The sequence below is a fragment of the Microcaecilia unicolor genome, chromosome 2 (assembly GCF_901765095.1).
Source record: "Microcaecilia unicolor chromosome 2, aMicUni1.1, whole genome shotgun sequence".
In the NCBI taxonomy this organism is placed as follows: Eukaryota; Metazoa; Chordata; class Amphibia; order Gymnophiona; family Siphonopidae; genus Microcaecilia; species Microcaecilia unicolor.
Window position 1 is genome coordinate 71,298,757 of NC_044032.1, and position 19,917 is coordinate 71,318,673.

At 46.2% G+C, this 19,917-nt stretch overlaps 1 protein-coding gene across 2 annotated transcripts in view; it reads left to right on the forward strand.

The window, feature by feature from the left end:
• Positions 1-3,091: 3,091 nt before the first annotated feature.
• Positions 3,092-19,917, forward strand: part of UGT3A2 (UDP glycosyltransferase family 3 member A2) — a 47,484-nt gene continuing 30,658 nt past the window's right edge. For both annotated transcript variants that reach the window (XR_003940976.1, XM_030193036.1), the window contains exons 1-2: positions 3,092-3,187; positions 15,711-15,812. Coding sequence is in view for 1 of the 2 variants with exons in the window: in XM_030193036.1 (XP_030048896.1) it covers positions 3,100-3,187; positions 15,711-15,812 (190 nt within the window). In the remaining variant the exon portion in view is untranslated. The remainder of the gene's footprint in view (positions 3,188-15,710; positions 15,813-19,917) is intronic.

The window sequence follows — 19,917 nt, forward strand, 5'->3', positions numbered from 1 at the left end:
TTTATTCCTGTCACCACCCAACTCTCCAGCCACAGGGCCGCACACCAAGCCCCCACGCAGTACACCCCGAAACCCAATCCCCCGGCCACATCTGTCCACAATGTGGGGCAGCATTGGACACCTCCTCACTCTGAATTGCTAACGTGCCATTGAATGTCGACAAGAATTCCAACCACATCCAGAGATCACTGCGCACCCCCGCAGACAGTTGCACATGGTGATGCGGCTGCAGCACTCCCAATGTCACTGCCCCTAGGCGCCGGGAAAATGCCCGCCCCATCGGGATGACCCGACACGCAAAATTAAGACTCCCAACAAGGACTGGACAGCGCCCAATGTGACCTTCTTGGCCTGCATTAGAGCCATAATTTGCTCGGCCAGCTGCCCTACCTTCTCTTGCGGCAACCGGGTTACCGTCTGTTTGTTGTCGATCTCGATACCCAGGAAAGTCAGGACTACCGCCGGACCCTCAGTTTTATCCAAGGCCAGCAGAATGCCGAATTCCGCAGCAACTTCCATTAAAAACATCCAGCAACTGCCCGCAATCCACCCCATCGCAGGCCCCCACGAACAGGAAATCATTGAGATAGAGCACCAGAGTGTCTAACCCAGCCTTCTGCGCAGTCACCCAATGCACAAAGGAGCTGAAACGCTTGAAATAAACACAGGAGACTGTACAACCCATCGGCAAATAACGATCGAAATAAAAGGACCCTTCAAACTGAAAACCTAGTAAAGGGAATGCTGACGGGTGTACCGGTAACAGACGGAAGGCCGCCTCGATATCTACCTTCGCCAACCACGCTCCCCTACCGCACCATCACACCAAACCCACCGCACAATCGAATGAGATGTAATGCACCGAGCAACATTTCTTTGGGATACCCACATTCACGGAACCGCCCAGCAGGTAGGACAGATTGTGAATCAGGCGGTATTTTCCCGGTGCCCATTTTGGGATTACCGTCAACGGGGAGAGCATGAATGGTGAAAAGGTCCACCCGACAAACGGACCAGCAATCCTGCCCAACTGTATCTCTTCCGCCAACTTTTTCCGCAACACCTCCCTTAGCCATGCAGCCGACACCGAATTTCGGACCCAATTAATGACCACCCTCCCCTGGTATGGAATCAGAAAACCCTCTGTAAAACCCCTCTCCAGTACCTCCGCCGCCCCTTTTACTGGGTATTGACAGAGCCATGGCAGCATCACACCAACACCGGTGTGGGAGCTCTTGCCAACCAACTACTGTTTTCCCGCGGGTGTCCCCCCTGCCCCCTTTTTCGGACATATGAATGTCCTTCTGACGGCGGCGTGGCCCTGCCCGCAAACGGCACAGGCATGGCGGAACTTACAGTCCGGGAATGGACACGTCGCCCTGTTGAACCGCCAACATACCTCAGATGCTGGACTGAATCCGCCCCCTGCAGTGCCGCCCTCCCCCTTTCCCCCGGCTCGAAAGGACCGACCCGCAGACGGATGAGCGAACCCCCCTCTTCCTAGCCCCCCTGTCGCCATTGAACGAGGCGCCATGTGAACCAACCATAGATTGATGTCTCGTGTCCCCCATGTCATATGCAGGTTCTCCTCCATCTTGTCCCGGAAGGCTTTGTCGTAGTTCAACCAAGCCCATCCCCCAAAGCGCTGAAAGGCGTCCAAAACTGAATCCGTGTACGACAACAACGGGCCGTACTGACCCTGGTCACGCCGTCCCTATACGCTGGCCATGCGCAAAAAGGATCAAATCCAGTTAACCACCGTTTTGGGGACTTTGCGCTCCTGCGGGCCCTCATCCCGGTGTTTGTCGCATTTTGGCATCTTCCGCTGCCCCCTGCCCTCCAGCAAACAAAATATATCGATGCACTTCTGCTGCCTAATCCTCCTCCGCAGCGCGCGTGGCACCTGCTCCCAAAGCTCTGACAGTGCCACTAAGGCCGGTGGTCCCCGCGATTCCTCCCCCATGCCCCAAGCCCTGCCCCTCACTACGCGCTGCCCTCGCCCTGAGAAGAAGATGAGGAGGTAAAAGAGGAAGAGGAAGAAACAGAAGACAAGGAAGATGCCCTCCCCCGCTTCCCCTTCCCTTTCCGCTTGCACCTCGCGGGGCTGGTGGTTGGGAGGCGGGGATAATGCTGGGCAGACTTATACGGTCTGTGCCAGAGCCGGTGGTGGGAGGTGGGGCTGGTGGTTGGGAGGCAGGGATAGTGCTGGGCAGACTTATATGGTCTGTGCCCTGAAAAAGACAGGTAGAAATCAAGGTAGGGTATACACAAAAAGTAGCACATATGAGTTTATCTTGTTGGGCAGATTGGATGGACCGTGCAGGTCTTTTTCTGCTGTCATCTACTATGTTACTATGTTATATCTTGAAAGCCACACTGGCTTGGTGTGCCCTGAGGACTGGATTGAGAAGAACCCCCGTGCTTTAGAATAAGTTCTCATCACCCAACATCCAGGCCCCTAAATGAAGGCACTCACTTATAGAAGTAGCCCCTACACGTATAATTTCCACTGAATTCGAAAGAATAAACGATAAAGGTCAACGCTACTACTACTTATCATTTCTATAGGACTACAAGGCATACGCAGCGCTGTGCACCATACACAAAAAAAAATACAGTCCCTGCTCAAAGAGCTTACAATCTAGATAAGACAGACAGAACAATTAAGGGTAAGGGAATATTCCCTCCCTACCTGCCCATGTAGTCCAATATCTCTTCCCCTCTCTCTCTCTCTTTCTTTTCTCTTTCCCCTCCATCCATGGGTCCATCAATTCTCTTTCTCTTTCTGTGTATCTATAAACATATATGTGTGTGTACATACACACCTACCTATATATACATATATAATAGATATATATACACACACACACAGCTTTTAATGGACAAACACATCTGTTTTTCAAAAATACTAGTGACACAAAATAACTACCATAAATTTGGTTACCATTGCTCTAGTAGAGCAACGCTATGGCTAGGAAGAAAGCAGTGGTGTTTCTTTAAACCGGCCAAATGAGAGGGAGAAGGGGGAGGGAGACGGTGCTAAAAGTTCACCGACCTGCCCTAGTCAGGTTTAGTTTCTCCTTCGGTGGCCACGGCAAGATGAGAAGAGCTGAACCAGTACTTCTGGTCTTTCTGCAGCTTTTCGTGCTGCCTGAGGCTGCCAGAATCCTCAGCCTGTCCTTTGTGGGTGAGTGAGTGAGGGGAGACCACTGTGCAGGCAGGTTCGGGTTACAACTTTTGCATGCCACGAGCAGGGAGGGAAGCAGAGTGTCGGTCACCTGCGGGTTGAGGGCTTCCATCTCGCTTTTGATGACTAAATTAAGCACTTTTGGGGAATCTTAATGCTGGGGTGGTTCGGCCAGAGATCTGGATCTGCCCGCGGTGCCCCAGAGCTGAAGTACAGGGGCAAGTGTTGGATGTAACTTGAGAGTTCAGATCGGAACCTCTCTCTCTCTCTCTCTCTCTCTCTCTCTCTCTCTTCCCCCAACTCCTCACCAAATATTACTAACTTTATTACACTTTCGGTTAAATGTTAAGCAGATGATCTGAGAACTAGGAAGAGAAACTGCACACTTCTATAATCAAATGCCTTAAAAAGTTTAATCTCAGCTTGAAAACAAACTTTTTCCACCTTCTTTGTTTAGCACTTCTTTCCCCTTTTATCTTACTATTCTCATTTTGTCGTCTTACTTTTTAGCTGCCTTTTTCTTTTTCTTTTTTGCTCCATCATCTCCTTTCCATTTGTCTGTCCATTTATGCAGACAAGATGCACAGGTGTTAAGCCTTTAGCCTTTCTGAGTCAGAACTCAAATTATTAGGGTTGGGGTTCCTGCGTTCTGGACAGACACATACACAGCATTGGCTATGATTTGAGAGCCTCTGTAGTTGAGCACTTTGAAATGATAGGTAGAAGTAGTAGTTTGGGCTTTAAATACTGGATTTGTGTAGGCACACCATACCTCCTTTGCATTTTCGTTGTGCAGCAGCACCTTCAGTCTGTCTTCTGTGGAGACAAATGGATGCTTTTCTTTTTCAAATTCTTTGTCAACTTCACATGCTTTTTAATCACTTTAGTTTAACTTTTATTCCACCTGTACCCAAGGCAGAGTTCAGAAAACATACAAAATAGTAAAACACAAGTCTCAAAACAAAACGGAGAACTAAAATCATCTAATCAACTAACACAGATGAAAATAGCAAAGATCCATTGAGCCTAGTATCCTGTCTCTGACAGTGGTCAAACCCAGGTCAGAAGCATCTGGCTGAGTTCCAAGGAACAGGTCCATTTTTTGTTCACATCCAGAGGTAGAAGGTGGCTGTCCCAAATCTACATTACTAGAAAAAGGTTTGCAAACTTATCCTCCGGGAACTTTCTCTAAACTTTTAATCCCAGTTAACGTGTAATGTGTGGGGCATTTTCAATATGAATCTCAAAGTCCAATTACATTACATTACATTTCTAGACCGCCTAACCCAAATGTTCTAGGCAGTTTACAAAAGATTACAAACAATTTACTGAGACAAACCTCGGGAATTACACTTATACCATCTAGTTGAATAGCAACAGTTAACTGACAAATCTGTTAGAGTGGCCTTCAAATGTTTCTGAAAATTATCGTAGCTATTCAAGTCTTCTACTTTTAAAGCAAAGGAATTCCAAATATTTGGAGTCTGAGACATCATCAGTTGCTTAAATAAACCAAATATTTTTATCGCCTTAGGAGAAGGAACCGCAAAAGGTGAGAAATAGGGTGATCTTCTGTTTTCTCCTGAGATCTTTAAACTCCACATATGCCACTACATAGCTTGAACAGTCTCCAGTTAAAATGTTGAAGAATACACATGTAAACATCTAAACTTCTCATCCTGAACATAGCAATGTTTGAACTGGAAAAACATTTGTTTTTGTTTCAAAAATCTCTAATTTTCAGACAGTGTTGTCCTCAGTACATATTTATTTAAAGTCCCATTAAAAAAATAGTCCTAGATTAAAACACACAAAATGAAGCCATAGGGATGGCTGTGTGACCCCATTCCTAATAACCTGGCCACACAAACATCCCAGCAGAGCATAAGGGTAGCCTAGTGGTCAGTGCAGTGGACTTCACATAAAGGGACCCAAGTACAAATTCCACCTTAGCATGTTTATTTTGTATTGCGAGTCCTCCAGGAACATCTACTACTACTACTACTTATCATTTCTATATCGCTACTAGAGGTACGCAGCGCTATACACTTGAACATGAAGACACAGACCCTGCTCGACAGAGCTTACAATCTAATTACATCTAAAAACCTATTGTATCTGACTATACATCACTACAAAAACTCTCAGGTCTCCAGGTGTCTCCTATCTTTAGGTACAGTTGGCATTTTGTGGGATTTGAAAGGATCAAATTTCCACCACAAGTGTACTAGTTAGAGTGTGATATGGACCTTGGTCCCTTTTTCTACAGTCCACTGCACTGACCACTAGCTTACTCCTGGGACCAACTTGCTGCTGTAATAGGAATGGTGATAATATCTGAAGCTGTTACAGAGCGTGGTATGTATTGTTACTTTCACATCTTTGGCCAGTGAGAGTGCTCAGTCTACTTGGGGATTAAGAGTGGAATGGGGATCATGCCTTAATCTCTCCAGTGATCAGCTGGTCAGTAAGAGCACCTTTTTGTAAATTAGTCATGATTGAAATGGGTAATCTTTGACCGCCCAAGTCATGCCCCCAACATAGTCTCTTGTGATTTAGATGAACTGCAGAGAAAACCTTCTGAAATCTGAGTTTCAAAAATCACAACTTCGATGTTTCTTGTGAGAAACTTCCATCTGGCACTTTGTGCCACTTTTCAGACATTTTTCTCTTTTGAAAATAAGTGCCATCCAAATTGGTATTTTCAAAACCAATTTTTAGACATTTTTCCAGTCCGTCAGAAGTGCATTTAAATCACAAGGGGGCATGTCTGGGGTGTGTTAAAGGTGGAATCTGGGCATTCATAACTCGTGGACATTTTTCTGCCATAATGGAACAAATCAAAACCATCCAGGAGTAAAACTAAGACATTTTGAGCTAAACCTGTTTTTATAATGAAGAAAGGTGCCCTAAATGACCATTGGAGGGAATCCACAAAAGTAGCACACATGAGTTGTCTTGTTGGGCAGACTGGATGGACCGTGCAGGTCTTTTTCTGCCGTCATCTACTATGTTACTATGTTACTATGACCTCCCCCAGTGGTCACTGACCCCCCTCCCACCCCCCAAAAATGTGATTAAAAACATTACCAACTTCTATGCCAGCCTCAGATGTGATACTCTGGTCCATTAGAGCAGCATACAGGTCCCTAGAGTAGTCTAGTGGTGGGTGCAGTGTACTGTAGACAGATGGACCCAGGCCCATACCTCCCCCTTACAGTGGAAACTGTGAGTCCTCCAAAACTCACCAGAAACCCACTGTACCCACATATAGGTGCCCCCTTCACCCATAAGGGCTATTGTATGGTGTACAGTTGAAGGTAGTGGATTTTGGGGGGCTCAGCAGACAAGATAAGGGAGCAATGGTGATATGTGTACCTGGAAGTATTTATTTATTGCTCTCCTGGGATGTCTGTTTGGCCAGTCTACTAAGAATACGGATGACTTCTACATCCCCGTGGCTTGAGTTTGTACATTTTTCACTTGGATTCTTTTTTTTTTTTTTTTTTCGAAAATGGACCAAAAAGATAAATGCACAGAGCACACAAACATCTAGCAAATAGCCATTTTCGAAAGAAAAAGAGAGACATTTTTCTGTTTTGAAAATGGCTATATTCTGTACTTTTGGACGTTTTTAGCAAAATGTCCAAAGTCAGACTTGGACATCATATCGAAAATGCTCTTCATAGTAACATAGTAGAAGGTGGCAAAGAAATACCTTTACGGTCCTTCCAGCCTGCCCAACAAGATAAACTGATGGTATGATGCAATATTACATATGCAAACCTGTCTTTGCCATTTTCGGGGCACAGACCATAGATGGCTTCCCAACACTGGCCTTACTCCCCAACCACTGGAGTTGCCATCAAAGCCCCATTCCAGCTCGTCCAGATCTGTCCAGCCATAATCAGGACACATACAGTAGCAGTCTGCTCAGCACTGGCCTTACTACCCATTTATTGGAGCTGCTATCTAAGCACCATTAAGTGATCCCGTTCTTTTTCCATATAGGATTCCTTTTGTGTTTATCCTATGCATTTTTAAATTCTGTTACCACTTTCGTCTCCACCACCTCCCACAGGAAGGCATTCCAGGTACCTACCACCCTCTCCATGAAAAAGTACTTCCTCACATTATTCCTAAGTCGACTCTTTCTTCCCCCCCACCCCCACCCCACAATTTCAATTCATGTTCTCTAGTTTACCACTTTCTCTGGAAAAGGTTTGCTTGTACTGTATATTAATGCCTTTCAAATATTTAAACATCTGTATCAAATCAGCCTTATCCCTCCTTTCCTCTAGGACAGGGGTTCTCAACTCAGTCCTTGAGACACCTAGCCAGTGAGATTTTCAGGATATCGTAATGAATATGCATGAGCTAGATTTCCATACACTGCCTTCATTATATGCAAATCTGACTCATGCATATTTATTGGGGATATCCTGAAAATCTCACTGGCTATTTGTGTCCCAAAGACTAGGTTGAGAACACTAGAGCATACATCTTCAGGTCATCAAGTCTCTTCTCATACACCTTGTGGTGAATACCCTATACCGTTTTCGTCAAGTTTTTTTTTTTGGCACTATTATCTCTTTTTAAAGTATTTTAAGTCCCTCCAGAATAGTTTTAACACTTCTTTTGCTTTTATTTTATTGTTTATGGCTGAGTTATTTAGTGTTTTTAGTAAAATTTTATCTAGGAGTTTAACCTTTGACCCCAGTAGGAAGGCTAAAGCTGGCAGTCCTCCACCGCATGGCAGATTCTCTGTTTTGCCTGTGTTGTGGAAATGCTGCTGCCTTGAGAAAAGAAGAGAGTACTGTTTATCCATATTTGTTACACAGCTGTCTCTGCTTTCCTTTTGGGTGCTGTATTACTGTTTTTGGTTCTACCATTAAATATATGTTTATACTGTTTAATTTTACGCTATATTGAGTACAATTGACAGGGGAATATTTGTTGTTGTCCTTTTTGGTATGGCTGCTTTTTTGCTCTTCACATCTAATAAAATAATTTGCTCCTTGAACGTTCAAATGTGTCTCACTGGGATCGTAACCACCTGCTGACGTCACTGGCCAGCACTAGAACCCTGCTTGCCTGATGTCAGGAGGCGGTTATGATCCCAGTGAGAGACGCAGGAAGCGCGCGACCGGCAAAAAGAAGAGCGGGAGCCGCTTCATTGACAGTTGAAGAACAGCGGGAGTGGGCAGAAACATTCCACACACAACGGCACCGGAAAAAAAGAAGAAGAAAAGAAGAGCAGGAGCCGCTTCAGAGCCGCTTCACTGACAGTTCCCGTTCCAGGCCCCCTCCCTCCCTCCAGTTCCAGGCCCCCTCCCTCCCTCTGATTTTTAAAATTGATCTTCACTCACCACGTAGGCATTACGGCAGCAGCAGTACAACGCACGCAGGCTCGGCCCGTCTCTCTGTCTTAGCTCTGGTCCCGCCCTTGTGGAAACAGGAAATGAGGGCGGGACCAGAGCTAAGACAGAGAGACGGGCCGAGCCTGCGTGCCTTGTACTGCTGCTGCCATAACGCCGACTTGGTGAGTGAAGATCAGTTTAAAAAAATCGGAGGGAGGGGTCCTGGAACTGGAAGGGAGGGAGGGAGGGACGACAACCATGGAACTGGGAGGGACCCTGGAACTGGATGGGAGGGGGGGGGGAAAGGACCCTAGAACTGGGAGGGAGGGAGGGAGGGGGGAAAGGACCCTGGAACTCGGAAGGAGGGGGGAAGGACCCTGGAACTCGGAGGGAGGGGGGAAAGGAGGGAGAGAGGGAGAGAGGAGGGCCTGGAACTGGGAGGGAATGGAAATGGGAGGGGGACCTGGAACTCGGAGGGGGGAGGTGTGTGAGAACTGCTGCACCACGATGGATGGAGGGGGCAGGGGAGAGATCCTGCATATGGATGAATGCAGGGGAAACAGCATAATTGGTGCACACGGGACACAAACTACACTCACTCACACAGACAGACACACACATTTTGTCTCTGAATCACACACTGTCTCTCTTTGACACACACTCTTTCTCTCTCACACATACTCACTCTCTGACACATACTCATTCACTCTCTCACACATACTCTCTCCTAACAGTTCCCTTAAAAACATAATTGCCATTAGAGGACAACCTTGATAGCGCCTGTTTCATTTCTTACAGAAATGGGCCTTTTTTACTAGTGAATGAATAAGACACTGTATTCACATTGGTATTATTCAGCCTTATCAGCAATGCAATATATTTTAATCACTTTTCTCACTTGAATCTGGTTTAGAAGTTTTGATCATGTATTTTATCACCTTTTTGTTCATTTTTATGCTTGTCACGCATTTGTTTGTTTTTTATAGATAATTTTGCCTGCATGGTTTATAGTTGTCCTATTTATGTAATAATTTTAAGTTGCAAAACGAGATGGCATACATTTTGTTATCCACTTGCCTTTTCCACATATCCCTCCAAGCATATTTAGAACATAAGAATAGCCATCCTGAGTCAGACAATGGTCCATCTAGCCCAGTATCCTTTTTCCAACAGTGGCCAATCCAGGGCAAAATTACCTGGCAGAAACCCAATTAGTAGCAACATTCCAGGCTACCAATCCTAGGGCAAGCAGTGGCTTCCCCCATGTCCATCTCAATAACAGATTATAGACTTTTCTTCCTGGAACTTGTCCAAAACTTTTTATTAAACCCAGATACGCTAACCGCTGTTACTGGCAACAAGTTCCAGAACTTAACTATTCTTTGAGTGAAAAAATATTTCCTCCTATTTGTTTTAAAAGTATTTCCATTTTATTCCTATGGACCCTGTTGCAGATAACTCGAGCTAAGCTTTAGTAAAAGACTCCCTTAGAGCCCTATTGTTTGTTGCTTATTTTTCAGTTGGTGGTGGTTGCATATTTAAAATGTCACTTTTTTTTTGTTAGTTCCGGGGACTTGCATAATTTCTGTGGTTAACATTTGTTTTGTGTATAATGAACGGATAGTGGTAATGGCTAATGTACACCAGTTCTTTAGTAGGGTTCCTATGCAGCTCTGTGCTCTATATATATTTCTGTGATATATGATGGAATAGGTTGATACATATTTGTTCTCTAGTAGGGGTCTTAACAGCTTTCTGGGGGGGGGGGGGTTCACAAGAGCTATGTAATATATAGTTTTCTCTGCTTTTTACTTAAATGTTTGTGATGCATCTTAAATTTTAATAGGTGATTATCTTGTCTTCCTTTGTTATGTTATTTGATACAAGATTTTATTTTTTACTAGTAAAAAAGGCCCGTTTCCGAAACCAATGAAACGGGCGCTAGCATGTGGTTTTTTTGTGTGTGTGTGTATGTGTCACAGAGTTATTTTTTGTGTGTGTGTGAGGGTGCGGTGTGTGTGCAGGTTGTTGATGATGGAGGTGGTGCGTCGGTGTGCGGTTGTTTCATTAGTTTGGCAGCCAGTCTCCAGCGATTCCTAGGCAGGGAAGGAGTACTCATCCCCCTTCCTTGGTCGCTGTTTGTTGCTGGCTGGGTCGCGGGTAATCCTTCCAGCTGGGCCGCAGCTTGTCCTGTTCGCCCACGTCCCAGATGGTGACGGGCACGTTGTTTTCCGGCTCCTCTGACTCCATGTCAAGCGATCCCAAATATAGTCTGTGCTATAGGCCCTCTGGCACTCTTCAGTACTGGCATTAGGCATTTAAAAATTTCTCCCCCCCCCTCCCCCGGTCTATTTTTGCACATACCCACAGCAGGAATATTCTTCTCTCGTTCCAGCGGTGGTTCTGTGCTCTCCGTGCTGCACAGATAATGAGCCATTCTGCTGGGGAATGCTCCTCCCTTATTGTCACGTAGTTTCCTCTGATTGGTCCGTCTTACATTGCCTACTGTTGCCTGGGAACGGTGTTGTGATGGTCCTTTGTGTTTCAGAATGTTGAGGGTGTTTTTTCTGATTGGTCCGTCATGCGAGGGCGGGGCAGAGAGACATGGTCAGTGTTCTGGCTTCACCACCATGAATCCATGAACCCTTCAGTGAGTGACTGAGTGACTTCAGAACGTTGTCTTCAGAACGTTGAGGGTGAGTTTTATTATAGTAGATTGCTTTTTTAAATCTTTTTATGATGATTGGTTCATGAGTATTTGTCTCAAGTTTTTATGGTTTTATTTATTTTGAATGGTTTTATTTTAGACTCCTGATACAGGCCTAACAGCTGAAACACAGCCCATGTCGAGTCATGGATCTTGAGAATAAAAGAACATAGAGCACTGTCTTGTGTGGGTTTGTCATCTTCACTGTGTGTTTGGTGTTCCTTGGGACTTGCAAAGGCTTTGTTTTCATCTGATGCAGTCAGCCTCACCAGGCTGGGGGAGGAGCCTGGAGGAAAAGTGGAGCTGCAGCAGGAGATTAGCTGTTTAACTAGGAGTCCAGTTCCAGGAGATCAGGTGCTATCAGCTATACTAATTAACTATCTCTACATGCTAAGAGCAAAGGTTAAAGAGAATTGTTTTTGTTGTTTGTTGTTGTTGTTACTTCTTTGGTGAAAAGAATCTGCATTCCCTGAGTCTAAAGAGACAGGGAGAGAAGGAAAGCTGCATTCCATGAGTCCAGGAGAGAAGAGTCTCTAGGACCATAAGTTCCCCCCCCCCCCCCCCCCCAATGCCAGGTTATTTTTTTTTGGGGGGGGGGTTAAAGTAGGATCCCCAAGAGGCACTGTAACTTAGAAAAAGAGCACAGAAGGGTCCCACAGCCAGAAGGTTTGAGACAAGTTGTTGTGAGAAAGGTGCTCTTTCCTGAAGATTGCCTAAGGTGTGGGCATTGGCAGAGTGCAGGGAGAGAGGGTAGTTGCCCTGTGGAAGCTACCTAAGCCCAGTACAGCAAGCAGGAGAACTCAGGGGGCAGAAAAGTGTTGTGCGTGTTATTCAGTTTCTTCAAGAGGAGGTGAGCCTCATCATCACATTGTATTTGTTTCATCATCGAAGGCGACTAACTCCTCACGGTACTATGTAAGCCACATTGAGCCTGCAAATAGGTGGGAAAATGTGGGGTACAAATGTAACAAATAAATAAATAAAATTGTTTTGAGAGCTTGTTCCTCTGGAAAGAAGGGGATGAGAGGGAAGAAATACAACTAGCGAAGTGTGAATGCTAGGGTTCTCTAAGGAATGCGTTCAGTGAATGAGAAGGATTCTGAGTTTTGAGAAGTGGAGTTTCAGGAAGAGGCTGTAAGGAGCTGGCCATATATGGTGGAGGGTGACCAAAAGTGTATCTGCAGCTGAAATTTACTGCTTGGTTGGCTAAACACAAACTGGCCCAGCCCCCACTCCCCACCTCCTCTGAGGCTGACACCTCCCCCCCCCCCCCCCTTCCCGGGCCCATCTTACCATCCTGATGGTCTATGGTCTAGTGGCTAGTCGGGGCAGGAGCATGAGGTTGTGGCAGTTATTTTGACTGCGGAGTCAGCATGGGCAAGAGTGACTGGAGATTGCTCAAGCCCTTAAGAGGCTACTAGACCACTAGGGCTTATAAGGTAGACCTGGAGAGAGCCTATGGGAGGTGGGAGGGTAGAGCTTGTGATCAGCCAAGTGGTGAATTTCAGCCACAGATTTGGTTTCACCCTCCAGCTCTTATCCTTGCCATCTCCAATTCCAGAATGGCTGCCATGACCTCCAGCTGCTGCCCATGCCATGACCTCCATTTTGACAGTGGAGATGGCATGGGCAGGAGCAACTAGGGATCACTCTTAGCCACTAGACCAACAGTGTGGTACAGTAGGTCCAAGGGAAGTCTATGGGTGGGTCCAGGAGGAGGGCTTCTTTTGTTTGGGGGGGAAGGGAAGATGTGGGAGCTTCTTTGGTTCAGAGGGGGAGGAGAGCCATAAACATAACACAAACATTTTCAGTTTTAGCCGAAAATGCACTGACATTTTCAGCTGAAACAGAAACAAGGCTGAATGGAGAATTTGGGGCCAGTTTTGGCATCAAAGCCAAAACCAAATTTTGGTCAGCCTCTGATAAACGGAAACTGGGCGTACCTAAGAAATAAAAGACCCTATAGGCTAGCTGGCACATCCCTCTGTCCGCAACCTCCAGTCTCCGTCCATTGCCATTGCTTGCCACACAGGTTAGCTGGCACATCCGTCTTTAGCTGCAACCTCCAGGCTTTGTCTATTGCCATCACTTGCCCGACGGCATGGAGTAGTGCTACTAACTGGGTTTCTGCCAGGTACTTGTGACCTGGATTGGCCACTGTTAGAAGCAGGATACTGGGCTAGATGGACCATGATTGGTCTGATCCAGTATGGCTATTATAAGAGATGTAAGATGTCCTCCCACAGGTCAGATGTCAGCCTGTGGCTTTGTCTGGTTCTGAGTTCCTTTTTTAGGGACAGGAGGGTTTGTAGCACAATAATACAACACATAAGTGTGGTGTGGCCAAAGGTAGTTTTATATAGAAGTCAGCTTACAGCTTAGGGTAGAAAGGTAATACATCAGTGCTTCAGTGTGTCTCAAGGTCTGCCTGATGCCATTCAGTGAATGAGAGTCCATATGGGGGTGGAATGGATGCAGGTGGGAGGGTGTGTGTTTGTGTGTGAATGTATGCTTCTCTGTCTTTGTCCCTCTCTGGGGTTTTAAATACTGAATTATTTTCCCACACACTGGGCTCTGATATAATTTGGTTTGCCGTGAACTTATATCTCCTGATCAGTGGTGTAGGAAGGGCGAGGCGGTCGGGGAGGTCTGCCCCGGGTGCACGCTGCTGAAGGGTGCAGAGAGCAGCCGCGCGCCTGTCGGCTCCGCTGGTTCCCTCTTCCCCGGAACAGGTTACTTCCTGTTCTGTGGCAGAGGAAGCAGGTAGCCAGTGGAGCCAACAGGCGCGCGGCTGCTCTCTACACCCTCCAGCATCCAAGAATGCACCGGGGGGGGGGGGGGGCTTGATGCGCCAGGGAGGGGGGTGTCATTGCGCGGGGGGGCTTGATGCACCAGGGGGGGGTCATGCTGCACCCTGGGGGGACGGACGCTGCTGCATCCAGGGGAGGGGGGTGCGCAGCGGCAATCCGCTCCAGGTGGCAGCCAACCTAGGATCGCCACTGCTCCTGATTCACCAAGGAAGTGTGAATTCCTGTGAACTAGCACAGTGGTATATTTCTATTGTTTCCTGTGCAGATTCTGGTCCGCTTTATTGCTCCGAAGCACAGGTGTTAGGAGACATCCTGTCTTTCACTGACATTCCCAGGGGATCAGACTATGAGGGGAGGCTTGATTTATGAATTTTTCCTCCAGGAGGTTGTCCAAAACTTTCTTTAAATCAAGCTATGTTAACTGCGCTAAACACATCATCTGAAACAAATTCCAGAGCTAATTGTGTGTTGAGTGGAAAATATTTTTTTCTGATTTCTTTTAAATATATGACCTAATAAGTTCACAGAATGTCCCCTAATGTATGGCATTTGTGTAGAATGCGGGGATTAGGTTTTTGGGTAGGTTAACTCAGAGAGATCATGTGACCCCCACTGTATGTACAGTATCATTGCCTCCCCCCCCCCCCCCCCCCCCCCCGAGTTTAGGCCTATGTTTTTTGAGGGCCTCTTTTACGAAGCTGTGGGGAAAAAGGGGCCTGCGCTCTGAGGCCCCGCTGCAGAGGGTAAAAGGCAGGTCTTTGTTTTTTTTAGGAAATGGCCAATCGGCAAGTGAAGCACTTGCCGCGCGGCCATTTTTTGGGGGGGGAGGGGGTACTTACTGCCACCCATTGAGGTGGTGGTAAGAGCTCCCGCACTAACCTGATGGTAACCAGGCAGCAAGCAGCACTGCCCAATTACCGCCAGGTACAGACCAGCGCTACTTGTAGTGCCAGATATGACACATACTGGGGATGGGAACTACCGCTGGGCTGCTGTGGTAGCCCAGCGGTACTTTCCTTTTAGCGAGCAGTAAGCCCACGCTGGGCTTATCGCCGCGTTGTAAAAGAGCCCCTGACTTTGATACATCGAGTGTTCTATACAGCATTCTTACAACCATTTGTTCCCTTCGAGAGCCCTTTGGTCTCAGGGTTTGGCTTTGTTGATACTTCCTCCAGTGGCCCAGGCGTGGTTGTCATCTACGAGGGCTTGTGGCTTTTTCTGGTATGCTCCTTTTTTTATGGAACCATCTCCCACAAAGCCATGCCAAGTTTTTTTTTTTTTTTTTTTGGCTCCATATATCAGTGGCGTAACCACAGGTGGGCCTGGGTGGGCCTTAGGGCTCAGGCCCACCCAACAGTAGCACACATTTAGTGGTAGCTGTGGGATCCCAAGCTTGGCCAGCTGAAGACTTCCTCCAGATGGTAACAAAAACGCTACTCTCCATGATACCGGCGTATGTTCAGTTTTCAGCGCATGCCTGCTGCATATTGCCAAGGTAGAAAGAAGCGTTTTCCCACCAGCTGAGATATTTTTTGGGTGGTGGTTGGGGGGAGAGCAATTGGTGCCCACCTACTTCTTCCCTAGGCCCACCCAAAATCTGTTGTCTGGCTATGTTCAACTTCTTATTGCTTCTTATATATTAACAGGAGGCAGCCATTATCTTATCTTTAATGAGATCTCCCGTGTTCTGCATGAGAGGGGTCATGAAGTGAGACTGTTAATGCCAAAGGACAGTACCTTGATCACAGGTAAAGTAAAATCAGAGAAAGGTAAATATTCTAGAATGTTCTATAATGGCGGTATTTCAATGTGCCCTGTAATTCACACAGATGGTTTAAGCTCTGAACAATGAGCTCGTAAAGCAGAGCTTCCCAAAGTGTGGGTCGGGACCCCAAATGGGGTCATAAAACCTGCCTTTGGGGTCATGACCTTGATGGGCTGTCTATAGATACATCATTATCCTGCACCTCCAGGTGGGTCACACAATTCTATTTGGTCACAATCATGGGGTCACAGACATAGGAGTCAACTTTTTTAAAATGATTGGGGGTACTAAAACTAATAGAAAATGACCTCTCCCTGGACACAATCAAGACGTTTGCTCAATATTGGGGAAGCTCAGCACCCACGGAGCTGACTCCTGTGGTCACAGATACAGAAAGATTGGGAAGCACTGTCTTAAAGAGTGTAAATTACTCGCTGCTTCAGTTACTGAACATGATTTTTTTTGTTTGTTTAATAAACCAAATTCCCCATTGATTTAAAATAAGTTACATTTTAGAAGTAATCGCGATGGATAGAAAAGAAACAGATTTAATTGTTTATGGATATTTCTCCTGATGAAGAACGCGAAACAGTGGGGACCCTTGCTGTCGAGAACATAGAAGATATTACGGCTGAGCAGATTTTCTGCTCTTCCCACGTTTAAATATTTTACTTCACTTCGCAACCGATGTAGATGACTGCAGGATAAGAACTAGAGTCGGGGAACCGATTTCCATTGCTTTTGGTGGATGGTTTCTAGTGGACATAAACGACAACACCTCTAAGCTTTAAGATAAGTGGTGTATTTCAATGTTGCAAAATGATTCTTACCAAGCAATGAATGAATGAATGAGGGTTCTCTTTCTCTTTTTTTGAATACCGCTTCAGTATACGATTTGAAGAGGATTGCGAAGTGATCACATATATATATTTTCTTTACTTCCATTTAATACTCTCTGTGATATAATGCACTTATAGTTACACTGATATTTGAATTAATTCATCAAAACACCCCTCCATCCGTTTTTTATTCACAAGATCTTTTTCTTCCTTATGTAGGGAGTTTTTTTACTTGTGGATGTTTTTTCGGATGAGAGGAGGAGCCCATGATACAGGCCAATGCAGTGGAGTCCTAATTAATGGTTCCCTGGGCTATTGAGGCTAATTTATAATAAATTAGATGATATATATCAGCATTGTGCAATTTTTCACAGAGTGTATAGCAAGAGTGCAGTTACAAAAAATTTTTTGATATATGTCAGTGCACTCTAGACAACTGAAGATATTCTTATAGAAGTAATCATATGCAAAGTAAATGCAGGGCAGTTCAGCTATACTGCAGATATTAAAATAACATCTGAATCTTGCCAGATAATGCATTAGAAGGCAGTTTAAATGTATTTAAAACATTAAGATAACATTAGATAATTAAGCAATTGAAAGTAAAAAATCAATTATGTGGCTGTTACAACTGTTGTATTAACTGAGCTACTAACTGAATGGTTTAAAATCAATTTAACAAGTAGGAAAACATTAGAAATAAGTAGTCCAGATTCTCAATGTGGCTGGGGATGACAGGGATGCAGGAGGAGATGGTCCAAGGCAGCGGCAACATGCCAGGAGATGAGATCAGTTGGTGGTAGTGGCTGAGAGACTCATAGAGCAGAATCGTCAGCTCATGGAGCAGTGGGAACAGGAGTCGAGAGCAGAGGACAGCTGTCAGATACAGGTAGCACTGCGGCACATTGCTGAGAAGATGACAGGCATAATGCAAGACAATACAGCAATCGAGCAGCAGATTTCCGGCCTGAAGTCTGATGTGCAGGCAATGAAAGCTCAGATAAGCTGTACGTGAACCAGATTATGGGTCCTGCAATCAAGAAATAGTGCTCAAACAGGGCAGATGACACAAATTCCAATCCCTCTGCTTTAACTGGTGGCATTAGTTCTATAGGACAATCATCTACAGGAGACTCTGCAGCCCATTAGAGAGAGGGAGGGAGGCGCTGGGCGGCGGAAATCTGAGGAAATGGGGGGCGTGGAACTCGGATGGGAGTGGGGCCGTCGGACTGGATTGGGCCCGTGGAACTCGGATGGCCGGGAGTGGAAGGAGGGAGGGAGGGAGGGAGGGAGGGAGGGGGTCATGGAACTCGTGGGGGTGGGGGGGGCGATTGTTTACTCACCTCAGGTGGCTGCTGCTGGGCAGGGCCGGAAACCCAGTAAGCGGGGTAAGCACCGCAGGGGGGCGCCTGCCTTCCAGGGCGCCACTGCGGCACTGCACCGCCATACCGCACTGCCCTTGAGGGTTTAAATCTTTTATTTACCTCCGTCCCAGCGGCCGCGTCATTTCAAAGCCCTGCCCGTCTCTAGCCTTCCCTCCCTTCGTGAGTTTGTTCCCTCAGAGTCCCGCCTTCTGATGTCATTTCCTCTTTCCTCGAGGGCGGGACTCTGAGGGAACGAACTCATGAAAGGAGGAAAGGCTAGAGACGGGCAGGGCTTTGAAATGACGCGGCCGCTGGGACGGAGGTAAATTAAAAAAGACTTAAACCACGCAGGGTGGCAGGAAGAAAAAGGGGGATGTTGGGGGGAGTCGGAGAAGAGGGCGAGCAGGTGGCCATAAATGGGAGGGGGATGGGGGCGAAGGAGAATCGCACTGGGCTGGAAAAGGGGGCAGGGAGGGAGAAGAGAGAAAGGAGATGCTAGATGGGGGGGGGGGAGGGCACCAACTGATAGTCTGCAGGGGGGCACCAGAGACCCTAGGGCCGGCCCTGCTACTGGGTTTCCTTCCCTCTCACTTCCCATTGGTCCGCCCTGTGATGTCATCCCAGGGCGGACCAATGGGAACTGTGTTACGAACCCATGCAGCCAGACGGAGGTGCAAATTATTATATAGGATGAACAGAGCCTGGCCAGTATAACATGCACATCCACCGAAAAAAGGAATGTTTTTTTCCCTCAGTTACTAACTGGTATGGGAGGGTGACTGTCTCTGGCTGTGGCCAGGAGATTCAGGGGTCCTGGCCACAGCCAGGGCTGCTCTAGTGTAGGCGTGTGTTTTGGACGCGTACAGATTCATTTTTCAGCGCACCTGTAAAAAAGGCCTTTAAAAAATTTTTTTGCCAAAAATGGACATAAGGCAAAATCAAAATTGGTGCGTGTCCATTTTGGGTCTGAGACCTTACCACCGTCCATTCACTTAGCAGTAAGGTCTCACGCATTAACGGGGCAGTAATGGTCAACACTACTACTACTATTTAGCATTTCTATAACGCTACAAGGCGTACGCAGCGCTGCACAAACATAGAAGAAAGACAGTCCCTGCTCAAAGAGCTTACAATCTAATAGACAAAAAAAAATAAATAAATAAAGTAAGCAAATCAAATCAATTAATGTGAACGGGAAGGAAGAGAGGAGGGTAGGTGGAGGCGAGTGGTTACACACGTACAATGCTGATTACAGCCCAGTTTTCGCCGCACGCCAGAATAAAAAATATATTTTCCGCCATACGTAGTGGACACACACAAATGAAATTACTGCCTGGGTCACACGGTAGCCGGGCAGTAACTTGGAATTGACGCACGTTGGGTGCCTGTAGGTGCTTACGCAGCTTAGTAAAAGAACCCCTGAGAGACCAAGCAGTGCAAACAAGGACATATCGGATAAGGAAAACAGATGTAAGTTCCAAGGTGAGGCCTCTAGAAGGCAAAATTCACAGCTGTGTGGGTCCAATTTTCACTGACAAAATCAGGTTTGTACCATTTTGCATCAGTATATAATTTGGATTATATGTTCATTGTTTATATGTTTTTAATTGTCACAGTTTACTTCTATAAAGAATTGAGGGGCCTTGTTATGGAGCTTCATTAAGCGCTAACGCATGCTTAATGCAGCAAAAAAGGCCTACTGTGGCACACACTAACCATGTGAAAAAATATAAATTTTTTTCTCAGTGGGTGTAATGGGCAGAGGATGGACATTTCTGCGCTAACCAGTTAGCGCATCTACATTACCATGCATTAACTGATTAGAGCAACGGTTAAAGTGCGAGCCCTTGCTACCTCAAAAATAGGATGTGGTAATTGCTCACAT